We start from the raw sequence: 12660 nt of genomic DNA, 5'->3' as shown, positions 1-12660 counted from the left end.
TGAGGTGATCATGGTCCTATTTCTTTACATGCTCTGTATCATTTTTATATAAATTCCTCATGAATAATTACATGTAAACAATTTTAATAAGACAAAAACTTAGATTTTTAATTATATGGGCTTTCTATTGTGTAAGCAGAGAATTGAGGAGACAGTTTCAACATACTTTTAGCTATTGGTTCATTAAATTCTAGTATGTTTCACTAAGCTAGTGTTTTTCTCACCTTGACTTCCATATTTTCCATCCATCTAAAAATGGATTATCACTGCATATATACCCACTCTACTATAAACCTCTACCAAACCAAAATTTAAATAAAGATAAAAGGTAATCATGTAGCCATTAAAATAATTTACAGGTAGTGGGCATAATACCATTTTTATAAAGGGAAAAAACTATTATAAAGGGGACATTGACAACTTTTTAGTATACAGTAACAAAATAGGCCTTATCTTTAAGAAACACTCCAGTAGGGGTACCTGGGTGGCTCAGTGGGTTAAAGCCTCTGCCTTCGGCTCAGGTCATGATCTCAGTGTCCTGGGATTGAGCCTGCATTGGGCTCTCTGCTCAGCGGGGAGCCTGCTCCCCCCCCCCCCCCGCCTACGTGTTCTCTCTCTCTGTCAATAAATAAAATCTTTAAAAAATAAAAATAAAAAATAAAAACACTTAAACAATTACAGTTCAGGTTGGGTAATGCTCTAGGAGTGTGGTAAATCAGAATTTTCTCAAGTACTACATAAAATAGGGCACCTAACGTGGTTTAACTGGGCCTAGGGGAAGTTTTTATTTATTTATTTATATATTTAAGAGAGTGATAGAGAGTTGAGCACAGAGGGAGAGTGAGAACGAGAAGCAGCCAAGCGGAGTGCTGATATGGGGCTCGATCCCAGGATCCTGAGATCATGACCTGAGCTGAAGGCAGATGCCTAACCTACTGAGCCACCCACTTGCCCCCCCAGGGAAAGTTTTTTAACGGCAGGTATACTACACCAAGGCTGTGATATCAGTAAGTTAGGTGAATGGGTAGAAAGAGGGAGGAAGAAAAAGAAGAATTTTAGGTAAAGAAAACAAAGAGTAAAGGCTGGGTGTGTGAATCAGCCTGCCGAGTTCACTAACCTCAAAGCAGAGAGAAGTTACTGGTTTATGATGTCAAGGAAAGGAGTCCCATGAGAAGAGGAAGCTGAAAAGATGCTTATACTAATAAGGTCAAATCATAGAAGCTTAGTATGCCAGGTTGTCAGTGAGTTTAAACTTTGTGCTATCTATAGTGGAAAATACCAAATGGCTTTTAAGTATGAGTGACCGGTTAACTTTTTGGTTTAGGTAGGTTATTTTTGTCTTTGAGTGTCTGTTCTGAGATTATAACTTTGAAGGTCACGAATTTTATTTATTGACCGCTGTATCCTCAGAGGCTAGAATAGTGCCTTGCAAGTATTTAAGATTCACCAAAGATGCTAGTAAGGCACTATAGTTGCAGATAGCAATTAAGAGGAAGGGATCCAGCACAGGTGTAAATCCTTTTGAGGCCACCATTAAATAGTGCTGTGACCTTAAGCAGGTTCCTTAATCACCCTGTGACTCAGTTTTCTTACCTGGAAAATGGAGAGAATAGTTGGATCTACCTAATCAGATAGTTCTGAGAATTAAATGAGTTTGTATAAAGTACTTAGACTGATGCTTGGCTCATAGCACTACATAAATATTATAGGAATAGATAAATTTAAGAAGTAATTCAGGAACACAGTTGGATAGGATGTAGTAAATAAGGGTGTGAAGTGGTTAACATTGATTCTTTGTAGAGCTAGTGCTTTAGGTCCTCCCTGTTTCTCCCCTACACTACTCACAACATACATGCACTCAAACTCACCCACTCACAGGTAACTGCTCATCCATTCTAGTTAGTACTGGAAGTTTAAATAAATCCTGGTGGTTAGTCTATGGTATGTTGAGGAAAGGGAGGAAAGGATGGCACATCCTCCTGGATTTTGTTTGGTTTCTCTCTGATTCCTTTTCTTTCTCTTTCTTGAAATCTCTTCCTTGGACTCCTTGAGTTCTTTACTTCTCAGAACAAAAATGTAAGCAGGGCTTCGAGCCACTTCCAGTTGGTGGGCTGGTGGTATGTAGCCACTTTCTTCCCCTTGTCTCCTTTTTCTCTTTATGCTTCTTCCCCTTCTGCCCATTGTTTACCTACTCCTTATTTTCCTACACAGTAGGAGACAAGAGAAAGGATTTCCTCCTTACTTGGCTTTGCCTACAAGGCTAGCTTGGTGTTCACAGTTCTGGTAATTATGGAAAGCTTTGGGGAGAATGTTAAAACACATGTCAGAAAAGTACTCCCTTCTTCAATTAAATTTAACTTTAAAAGAGTTCTCTTTTAATCTGTTTTTCTGATGTGATATTGCGAAGCATTTGGAATCTAGACTTAAGCCAAGTTTCTCTACCCTTTTGTTTCAGAAACTGGCTGACTTCTAGAATATAGCTTGTCTGCTAGGCAAAGAAATCTTTTAGCTCACTTCTGGGCTGGTCAAGGTCACCAGAATCAGAGGTTTCATGCTAGAGCCATGCTTTCATTAGGTGTGTGGGACTGGATACTCTGAGAATCTAAGGTGGAGCCTTAGCTCTCTGCTGCAACCCTGATGGTCTTTGAAATCTGTACATTTTTAAAATCTTTTTAGGTTCCTGTGGATTTTGTGTTCTATTCTGTGGTTCATTTGTTTTGATAGAAATGTAAATTTTCTCCCTAATCTTTTACTTAACTAAGGCTCTGGGAAGATAAACCCTTTTACTTTCTTATGTCTTTTCATATTCCCACCTATCTCATTCCCTAGTTTTAAGAGTACATACAAGGATTTGGAGCCAAAACCTTTTTATTGAGTGTCTCTTGCATATTTCTTATGATGGAAGTTGTGTTTTGGCTAATGGGGCCTCAGCTTTTTTCCCTCAACACACTGAGTCTTCTAAATCCTTGGAACAACACTCTTGATTTTAAATAACTTGTAGTAAAAACTTTCCATTTCCTAGAGTTTGTAATGAATGTAAATATTCTGTGTAGTTCCTTGTCTGGATAGTCATGAGAAGATAGTGGCCAGTGTCTATTGTGTTTTTACTGTGCGCCAGGTTCTGTTCTCACCCCTTTTGTCTATTGTGCTGGAGAATTTTGTGATGCTTTAAAAACAAGTAACTTGTTTGTAGAATTCTTGCTAACGTTACTGTTGTTTTAATTAACAGATTTCAACACTAAACTTGCACAATGTCTTTGAAACCAAGAGTAGTAGATTTTGATGAAACATGGAACAAACTTTTAACGACAATCAAAGCTGTTGTCATGTTGGAATATGTGGAAAGAGCAACATGGAACGATCGCTTCTCGTATCCTTTTAGTGGCACTGATAAATGTTCTTGTATTGATAGTGATATTGTATTAGTAACTCTGTCAGTGAACATTGGTAAATGCCCTAAAACTGATAAAAAGTTTTCACTTGTTGAAAAGTGAAAACAGGTTTATGCTTATGTAAATGGAAGAGAATGCCGTGTGACTGCTTTCACATATATTGTTTACATTTCCAAGTTCACCTATATGTGTCAGTCAACAATCTGAGAACCTTTCATTTGACCGTACTAATTGAGCACTTAATGTATATGTCAGGTACTACGTGAGGCTTTGGGAATACAGTGTATACAAAACTACTTTTCTTTCATTCTACTAAGGGAAACAGACAATAAACAGGTATTTTAAAAAAATCTAATGCCAGTGCTTCTACTAGCAGGTAGCGATGGACTCTCCAGGGAAAAATAAAGCAGGTAAGGGCATGGAGAATGGTTAGAGTATGTATGTATGCAACTCTCTTAGGTGGGATGGTCATGGAAGATTTTTCTGAGGAAGGTGGTGATATTTGAACAGAGACTGGACCAAAGCGAGGGAGCAAATCCTACAAATATCTGGGGGAAGAATGTTTCAGGTAGAGAGTGAGTGGCAAGTTTAATGACTTGACAGCTAGAAATGTGTTTTTTAGTTAAGTTTTCTATATTTGTGAATTAGCAGTTTTATATGAAAATACATTTGTGGTTTCTCTAGAACAATCTGAATCATGGTGTTCTGCATTCCCACATGACAGCAACCCTTTTTAAAATATATACATACTGTATATATTAATTACATATAAAAAACACTGTAACCAGGGCATTATGGATATAAACTCTGGCACCAAGAAAAAGCCCCCCAATATTAAAATACTTCTGCTTCTTAGTATTTGGGAAGTTAAAGGGGATTTCTAGGAACCCTCGGCCATAGGTACCTGGGGCAAATTCATGGATGGCAGTCTTACCAATTCTGCCATTGTATTCCAGGGACCAAGGCTGGGTGGGCATGGGGACAGTATAGGTACATTGGCACATGTTCACTGGCAGACTTCTGAACTGTCTCAGTCTGCCACAGGACACACCATACATGTCCTTTCTTAGGGTAAATAAAGGGGATAGGATTGAGGCCTGGTATCTCTGGGTCCAAATGGCAAGGTAGTGCCAGGGCCTTGCAGGAGGCCTTCAGTACTAGCTGGACACTGTAGGAACCAGAAATTCTTTCTCCAGAAAGGGAAGTTAAGATGTGAAGGTATTAACCAAAATGTGTGTGGAGATTCAGTTTTTTCCAACTCTGTGCTGCCCTCTAGCAGTCTTCTGGGATTAAGGGATGGCTACCCTCATCATGTGGGCATAAAAGCTTGGATTTTGGCATTGGTCACTTGTAAGTGACCCAACTTGTTCTTAATGCCTAATTCAGGCTTTTTTTTTTTTTTTAAGATTTTATTTATTTATTTGACAGAGAGATCACAAGTAGGCAAAGAGGCAGGCAGAGAGAGAAGGGGAAGGAGGCTCCCTGCTGAGCAGAGAGCCCCATGCAGGGCTCAATCCCAGGATGCTGGGATCATGACCTGAGCTGAAGGCGGAGGCTTTAACCCGCTGAGCCACCCAGGCACCCTGCCTAATTCAGTTTTTAATATTAAGCTGACTGTTGATGTAAGAATGGTGAGGTTCTTTTAGACCAACAGCAAACCGTCTCATTCATTACATTTGCAGTCATTACTAAGAAACATATTAGGCTACCTATGTTCTAGCCACTAAAGATAAAATGATAGTAACATTTCTGGAAGCCTTCATAGTTTGCAAGGGTGTTTTATATTTTTTTATATTGTTTAGTACCTCAAATAAGCCTATAAGATTGGTGGGGCAGATACAATTGTCTTTATTTAACAAAGGAGGAAATTGATACCCACACCATGCAGGTAGTAATTGAAGTAGCACAGACTTGAATATGAGATTTCTAACATCTAATTCCCAATACTTGCCAGTGTATCTAGAGGATAATTGATATAGATTCTGCCTTTGAAGAACTTATTATTGAGTTAGTCTAATTCTTTTTTATAGAGCATCATTGATTATTTTTGCAAAGGACTCTTTTTCTTTTTTGCATAGTAATCTCGATAAAATGGAAAATGTTAAGTTTACTTGTGTGTTAATGAGGTTTCACTAAACAAGTACATAGGTAGTTTTAAGGCTATTTCAACTGAAATATGAACAGAGAAAGGAGTCGGTCGTAGAAATACCTTCCTTGGAAAGTGTTGCTTCAGTCACTGTTATTTCTAAGATGTTTATTGTTTGATTTGTCTGAGATGGTCCAGTATAATACCTGCTCACGTATTTTTTCTTCCCTTTAAAATAAAGAATATCTGCAAAAACAATAAAATTAAGAATGGAATTTCTTACTTTAAATTCTATTTTGGGTGAAAAATAAAGTACTGGTTACTAATTATTCTGAAGTAAAATTTTTTTCCATGTTAATTTGTCCAAGAATATGAGGTTGACTTCTGAGCCTTAGGTATCGTAGATAGAAATTTTAGAGGCTACAAAACTTTAATCTTTTTTTTTTTTTTTAAAGATTTTATTTGTTTATTTGACAGACAGAGATCACAAATAGGCAGAGAGGCAGGCAGAGAGAGAGGAGGAAGCAGGCCTCCGGCTGAGCAGAGAGCCCGATGCGGGGCTCGATCCCAGGACCTGGGATCATGACCTGAGACGAAGGCAGAGGCTTTAACCCCTGAGCCACTCAGGCGCCCCAAAACTTTAATCTTTTGAAAATGAAAAGAAGCCCCTCCCATTGTGTATCACCGTATGTGAGAGTCATTGATTTTTTTTTTTTTAAAGATTTTATTTATTTATTTGACAGAAATCACAAGTAGGCAGAGAGGCAGGCAGAGAGAGGGGGAAGCAGGCTCCCTGCTGAGCAGAGAGCCCCTTGCCAGGCTGGATCCCAGGATTCTGAGATCATGACCTGGGCTGAAGGCAGAAACTTAAAGCACTGAGCCACCCAGGCACCCCAGTAATTGATCTTTTATAAAGCATTTTTTTTTTTGGGTGTGTGAAATGTAATGAATGTGGTTGACCCTTGAACACAGTTGTGAACTATGTGTATATAAAAAAGGTGTTTTGGGAGTGCCTGGGTGACTCGGGGTTAAGCCTCTGCCTTCGGCTCAGGTCATGATCTCAGGTTCCTGGGTTTTCTGCTTGGCGGGGAGCCTGCCCCCCTCCCCCGCGTGCCTCTCTGCCTACTTGTGAGCTCTCGCTCTGTCAAATAAATAAATAAAATCTTTTTTTTTAAAAAGGTTTTGTTTGGAAAGATTTATTTTATCTATTTTAGACATTTTAGGGAGCGAGAACTGGGGTGGGGAGGGACAGAGGCAGAAGGAGAGTAGAGAATCTCAAGCAGATTGCCCACTGAACATGGATCCTGACATGGGGCGCTATATCAGGACCCATGAGATCATGAACAGAACCAAAATGAAGAGCCAGATGTCTGACCAACTGAGCCACCCAGGCACCCTTTTTTTCATAAATTCAGTACTGAAAATATATTTTCTCTTTCTGATGACTTTAATAAGATTGTCTTTTCTCTAGCTTACTTTATTGTAAGAATACATTATCTAATATAATATACAGAAATGTGTTAACTATTTATGTTTCAGGTAAGGTAAAGTCAACCCTAGGCTATTAGTAGTTCAGTTTTAGAATAGTCAAGTTATACGTGGATTTCCTTCTGCTGGGGGTTTGGCACCCCTCACTCCTTTGTTGTTCAAGGGTTAACTGGTACATATGTGGAAAAGTTGGTGAGGTGTACATATGGGGTTAAACAGATAATTATTTTTTTTTTAATTTTTAAATTTTTTTATAAACACATAATGTATTTTTATCCCCAGGGGTACAGGTCTGTGAATCGCCAGGTTTGTACACTTCACAGCACTCACCATAGCACATACCCTCCCCAATGTCTATAACCCCATCCCCCTCTCCCAACACCCCTCCTCCCAGCAACCCTCAGTTTGTTTTGTGAGATTAAGAGTCACATATGGTTTGTCTCCCTCCCAATCTCATCTTGTTTCATTTATTCTTTTCCTACCCCCCAAAACCCCCCATTGCATCTCCACTTCCTCATATCAGGGAGATCATATGATAATTGTCTTTCTCCAATTGACTTATTTCGCTAAGCATAATACCCTTTAGTTCCATCCATGTCGCAAATGGCAAGATTTCATTTCTTTTGATGGTTGCATAGTATTCCATTGTATATATATACCACATCTTCTTTATCCATTCATCTAAACAGATAATTATAAAGCAGACACCTGTATAATCAGCACAGGTTGAGAACCAGAACACTGCGAGGATCCACCAACTCTCCCCTCACTACATGTCCTTCTCAGTTCACAAGCCCACTCCTTATCTTGGGAAGGAGCTACTATTGTGACTTTTTTTTTTTTTTAAGATTTTATTTATTTATTTGACAGAGATCACAAGTAGGGAGAGAGGCAGGCAGAGAGTGAGAGGGAAGCAGGCTCCCTGCTGCGCAGAGAGCCCGATGCGGAACTTGATCCCAGGACCCTGAGATTATGACCTGAGCCGAAGGCAGCGGCTTAACCCACTGAGCCACCAGGTGCCCCTACTATTGTGACTTTTGCATCTATTATTTCCTTGTATGTTTTTTTTTTCTTTAATAGTATAACTGCTTATGTATACGCAATTACTGGTTCTTTCTGTTTTTGGAACTTTATATCAATTGAATCATGCTGTGTATATATTTCTGTCGTAATTTTTTCTTTCAACATATATATGTGATTATAACTAGTGACTGTAAAATATGTATTACTAGTCCCATTTTATAGCTGAGGATGTCATGGCTTATTGATGGTATAAGATGACTTACCCTAGTAGGACTGAATGCTGAAGTAAAATGCTCAAGTCTGCTTATACTCTTGAAGTGGACATTAAGAAAGCTTGTTCTATCATTTGAAGTGTTTAACGTGTGTAAGTACAGAATTTATGGAACCCTGTCTGCAACATTTTTTACTAAATATAAACTCCGTAAGGGGCAAGACTTCTTACCCATTTTGTTCACTGCTGTATTCTAGCATCTAGCACATGTAGGTATTCAGCAAATACTTGGGGAGTGAATAGCTACTATCAACTAAATGTCATTAAGCATATTGTACAGATGGAATAAATAACATTAATATTTAGCTAGTTCTCTTGTGTTGATAAGCAGGTTTCTTAACACTGATCCTTCATAAATGTACTGCATCCAGGTACAATGCAGGGCATTCTGGTTGATAGGTAATGTAAATAAAAGACATCAGTTTTTTAATACATAAAAAATTACCACAAATTTTTGAGAGATATCCTTTTATTATCTCACAGTTCTATGGATCAGAGTTCCATGATATGACTGCATTCTCTCTTCAGGATCTCATAAAGCTGAAATTAAGGAGTTGGCTGGCTAACTCATCTAGAGCTCAGGGTCCTCTTCAAAGCCCGTTGCTGTTAATTGGGAAAATTTAATTCATTGCAGTTACAGGTCTTAGGTCTCCATTTTCTTGTCTCTCTCTTGGTGACTTGATACACCTCATTTGTTGCATGTGACTCCCTTCCATCTTCAGTGCCAGCTGTGGCATGGCAAATCATCCTGTGTTATCTCAGACCTCCCCCTCTGCGATTAGCCACAGAGGGCTAGGAGCAGATGGGGATCTGCTTTAAGAGGCTCATTCGATTGAATTAGGCCCACCTGGAAAGTCCAGGCTACTTTCCCTCTTGCGGTCAGCTGATGAGTAATCATAATTCTGACTTTTTGCTCTGAGTTCCTTTTGTCACATAAAGTAGCAGTTGCAGGTATTAGGGTGGAAAATCTTAGCAGGCCATTTTTAGAATTCTGCCTAACACAGGTAATAATATTTCTAACAAAAGCTTTACAACAGCTTAGCATGGTTTGGGATTTGCCCTTTACTAAGGATTTCTATCAAGTGCCATGAGGTTTGGTGTAGATTAGATTTACTGTTGTTTTTTTTTTTTCTGGGTTGGAGTTTTTTGGCTGTTTTGGTTTACTTTTATTCATGGTTTTCTGCTTTTTGGTGGCTGTTAGGATAATTCCCAAACCCTGCAGTATAATATAGATGCTCTCCTACTTAAGGGCAAGTTAGATTCTTAATAGTTTTATGCAAGTCCAAAGTGATTAAGTGAGGGGAAATCTAAAATGCCTTCATGAATGTAAAACCAGGTTTTAAAACCAGTTGTACCATTGTCCTCACTTCTAATATATATTCTGTTAGGCATCTTTTCAAACATAGACCAGTTTTGACTACATTGAAAAATATTGAAGTAAGTCATCTCCATCCCTGACGATCCTCACAGATGTTAGTAGAACTTATTAACCTTGGCGCCTGCATTAGTAGCCCATCATTTTTTCTTTGATTGTATAGATTGAGAAAGGCTTTATCTGTAGTTTTCTCTGCTTGAAGCATCAGTAACATTTTCACTCTGCTCCAAATTAAATCAGACAAATATTTGATTATTGTAATTCTGTAGCTATACACTTTAAAGTTTTTCCATTTAACCAATAATTTGTACCCTTGCTTACTAGTTGATGATTTCATAGATTCTGCATCTTTTACATGTTGCATGTTTATTCTTTTTCTTCAGAAATGTCAATAAAGATCTGTATTTTTTTATTGTCGATACTTTTTTGGACATTGTACCATTTTCAATTTTAAGATAAGCTTTCCTTTTCTTTTTTTTTTTTAAACTTACCAGCACTGTTTAAAATTTGTTTCCTCTTAGATGTAATATACATAACTTAAAAGCACATCCATATAAATCTCCTGCAAGCTATACCTTCATAATAAGAACCCATAAACATACAATGTATACTTCTTTTCCCATGGCTTGGTTTTCTGCCCCTGTCCCCCCCCCCCCCACCTTTTTTTTCCTTTTTGCTTGTAAAGATTTTATTTTTAGGAAATTTCTACACCCAACATTGGGCTTGAATGCACAACCCTGAGATCAGGAGTCTCATATTCCACTGACTGAGCCAGCCAGGTCCCCCTCTTTTTCTTGTTTCTAATGAGAGGCATCTGCAGTGACCCTCAGCAGGACCAGTACACACAGGATGAAGGCCTCGGGTAGTGGAGGGGAAGATGAGAGCCCAGACAGAAAAAGACTAGACAGGAAGAGTTGAGGGACAGCAGAGACAGAAGAAAAGAAGGTGGATTTTGCAGCCTGGTGTCAAGACACCCAAAATAATAATACTACGTTACTTCTCATTTCTGAAGGGGGAGATTTCTTAGAAAATGGTTGATGGTGTGTGTCCCGCTGCTGTGAATAATCTTTACATCCCCATTGTAGAACTCATTGTTTTAGAACCACTATACAATAAAATTGATAGTGTTAATATTCAAAATTAAACCCAAGCATAGGTAACACCTTTATTTATTTTTAAAAAAGATTTTGACAGAAGGAGATCACAAGTAGGCAGAGAAGCAGGCAGGGAGTGAGGAGGAAGCAGGCTCCGGGCTGTTGCAGAGAGCCTGATGTGGGGCTCCATCCCAGGACCCTGGGATCATGACCCGAGCCAAAGGCAGAGACCTCAACCCACTGAGCCACCCAGGCACCCCTAGGTAACACCTTTAATAGAGAAAATAAAGTAAATGATTTTTCTTCTGGCCAACACTGTCTTTTGGTTGTAACAAAGTAGAAAACTTTTGCTCTGGAACAGTTTTGTTTTTTGGCTGTGAGAGTTTTTATAAGGGGAAAGTTCATAATAGAGGAATTTTTATATCCTGGCTCCCTAAAGAGTAACATAAGGAAAAGAGGACTTTGGAAAAGAGAGCGTTTAAATCTAAAACTGGCCTTCTCCAGTTATTTCCCATTTTTTGTTTTTTAAAGTGCCTTCTCTAAAACCAAATCATAATTGGATCGTAGAGGGTTGGGTGCTCTTCTCAAGGCTTAAGTATTTCCAAGGTGGTTAGATATTTGAATAGATTAGAGAAAAATAGCACATTTAGGAATATGTTTTAGATAGTTAAATGACATTATACAGTGGTTAACTGAGACCCCAAACTATGGTGAATTAAAAAATTGAAAGATTTATTAAGGCACACTCTATTAAAAAAGACACAAGTACATCCTCATTGAGGATGTCAAACAGTATATAAATCCTGTATATGGATTGAAATGGGGAAGTCTCCTTGTATTCCCTGCCCTGCACAGATCCATTTTCCCTAGGTGGAAGGAAGGTAAGTCCTGTAGCCTGAGTCCTTTTAGCCAATTTTGTTTACATGTGCATGCAGTGGATATTTTGAGATACTAGGTTTGGTGATACAGAACTTTTGGGCACATAATTTAGCATATCATACTGAAATTATGGTACTGAATCATGTTATTTTTCAAAATCAAGTTGTGTATTTTAGAAAAGTGTATTGTGGCTTTAGGGGAAAAAAAAAGGTAGAGCAAATATGATAGATGAAAACTTGAAGTAGGTATTCAGAACTTAAATATCTTTTTTTTTTTTTTTAAAGATTTTATTTATTCATTTGACAGAGAGAGACCACAAGTAGGCAGAGAGGTAGTCAGTGAGAGAGAGGGAAGCAGGATCATGACCTGAGCCAAAGGCAGAGGCTTTAACCCACTGAGCCACCCAGGCGCCCAGAACTTAAATATCTTAAGTGCATCACACCTTTGCCAAAGGAATTGATCTAGATCCTGTCTAAGTTTAGTCTTTATTGAAAAAAAAATACATTTAAGTGTAGTATACACACTGACACAGTAACATATAGGTGGATTTTCATAACATGAACATACCCATGTACCCAATAAATAGCACTCTTAGCATCCCAGAAGTACTCCACATTCCCCCTCAGTCACTAGGGGTAACTACTCTCTTCTAATATGTTTAATTCTGACAGCACTTTTATATCTATTTTCACTAAGGTAAGATTATGATGAGTAATTGACATTGAGTATAAATGTATGATAAAACTCTTATGTGGTGCATTAGGCCTTTTTCCCCCCCTGAGGACTTTATAGCTAAAACCTCCAAGCTGGATCCAGGAGCTCATTTAGCTCATTTATAGCTAAAACCTCCAAGCTGGATCCAGGAGCTCATTTAGCTCATTATTTTGGAGCACCTTTCTTTATTCATACCTTGCTCCTTCTCCTCTCCCCAAACTATTGTCAGTTCTCTACAGAATTTCTGTCCGGATAAATTTCTAAATTTTTTCTTAGATGTATGTTAAAAAATTCTATTTTCTTTGTAATATAGGTTAATGTTTTTATGTTATTATTAG

At 38.3% G+C, this 12660-nt stretch overlaps 1 protein-coding gene across 3 annotated transcripts in view; it reads left to right on the top strand.

The window, feature by feature from the left end:
- CUL2 (cullin 2) overlaps positions 1–12660 on the top strand; it is a 101664-nt gene that overhangs the window by 20795 nt on the left and 68209 nt on the right. For all 3 annotated transcript variants that reach the window (XM_059184247.1, XM_059184246.1, XM_059184248.1), the window contains exon 2: positions 3230–3370. In XM_059184247.1, the coding sequence (XP_059040230.1) occupies positions 3252–3370 (119 nt within the window). In that variant the 5' untranslated portion in view covers positions 3230–3251. The remainder of the gene's footprint in view (positions 1–3229; positions 3371–12660) is intronic.

This window comes from Mustela lutreola, chromosome 8 (assembly GCF_030435805.1).
Source record: "Mustela lutreola isolate mMusLut2 chromosome 8, mMusLut2.pri, whole genome shotgun sequence".
Classification (NCBI taxonomy): Eukaryota; Metazoa; Chordata; class Mammalia; order Carnivora; family Mustelidae; genus Mustela; species Mustela lutreola.
This window is presented reverse-complemented; position numbering and strand designations above follow the sequence as displayed.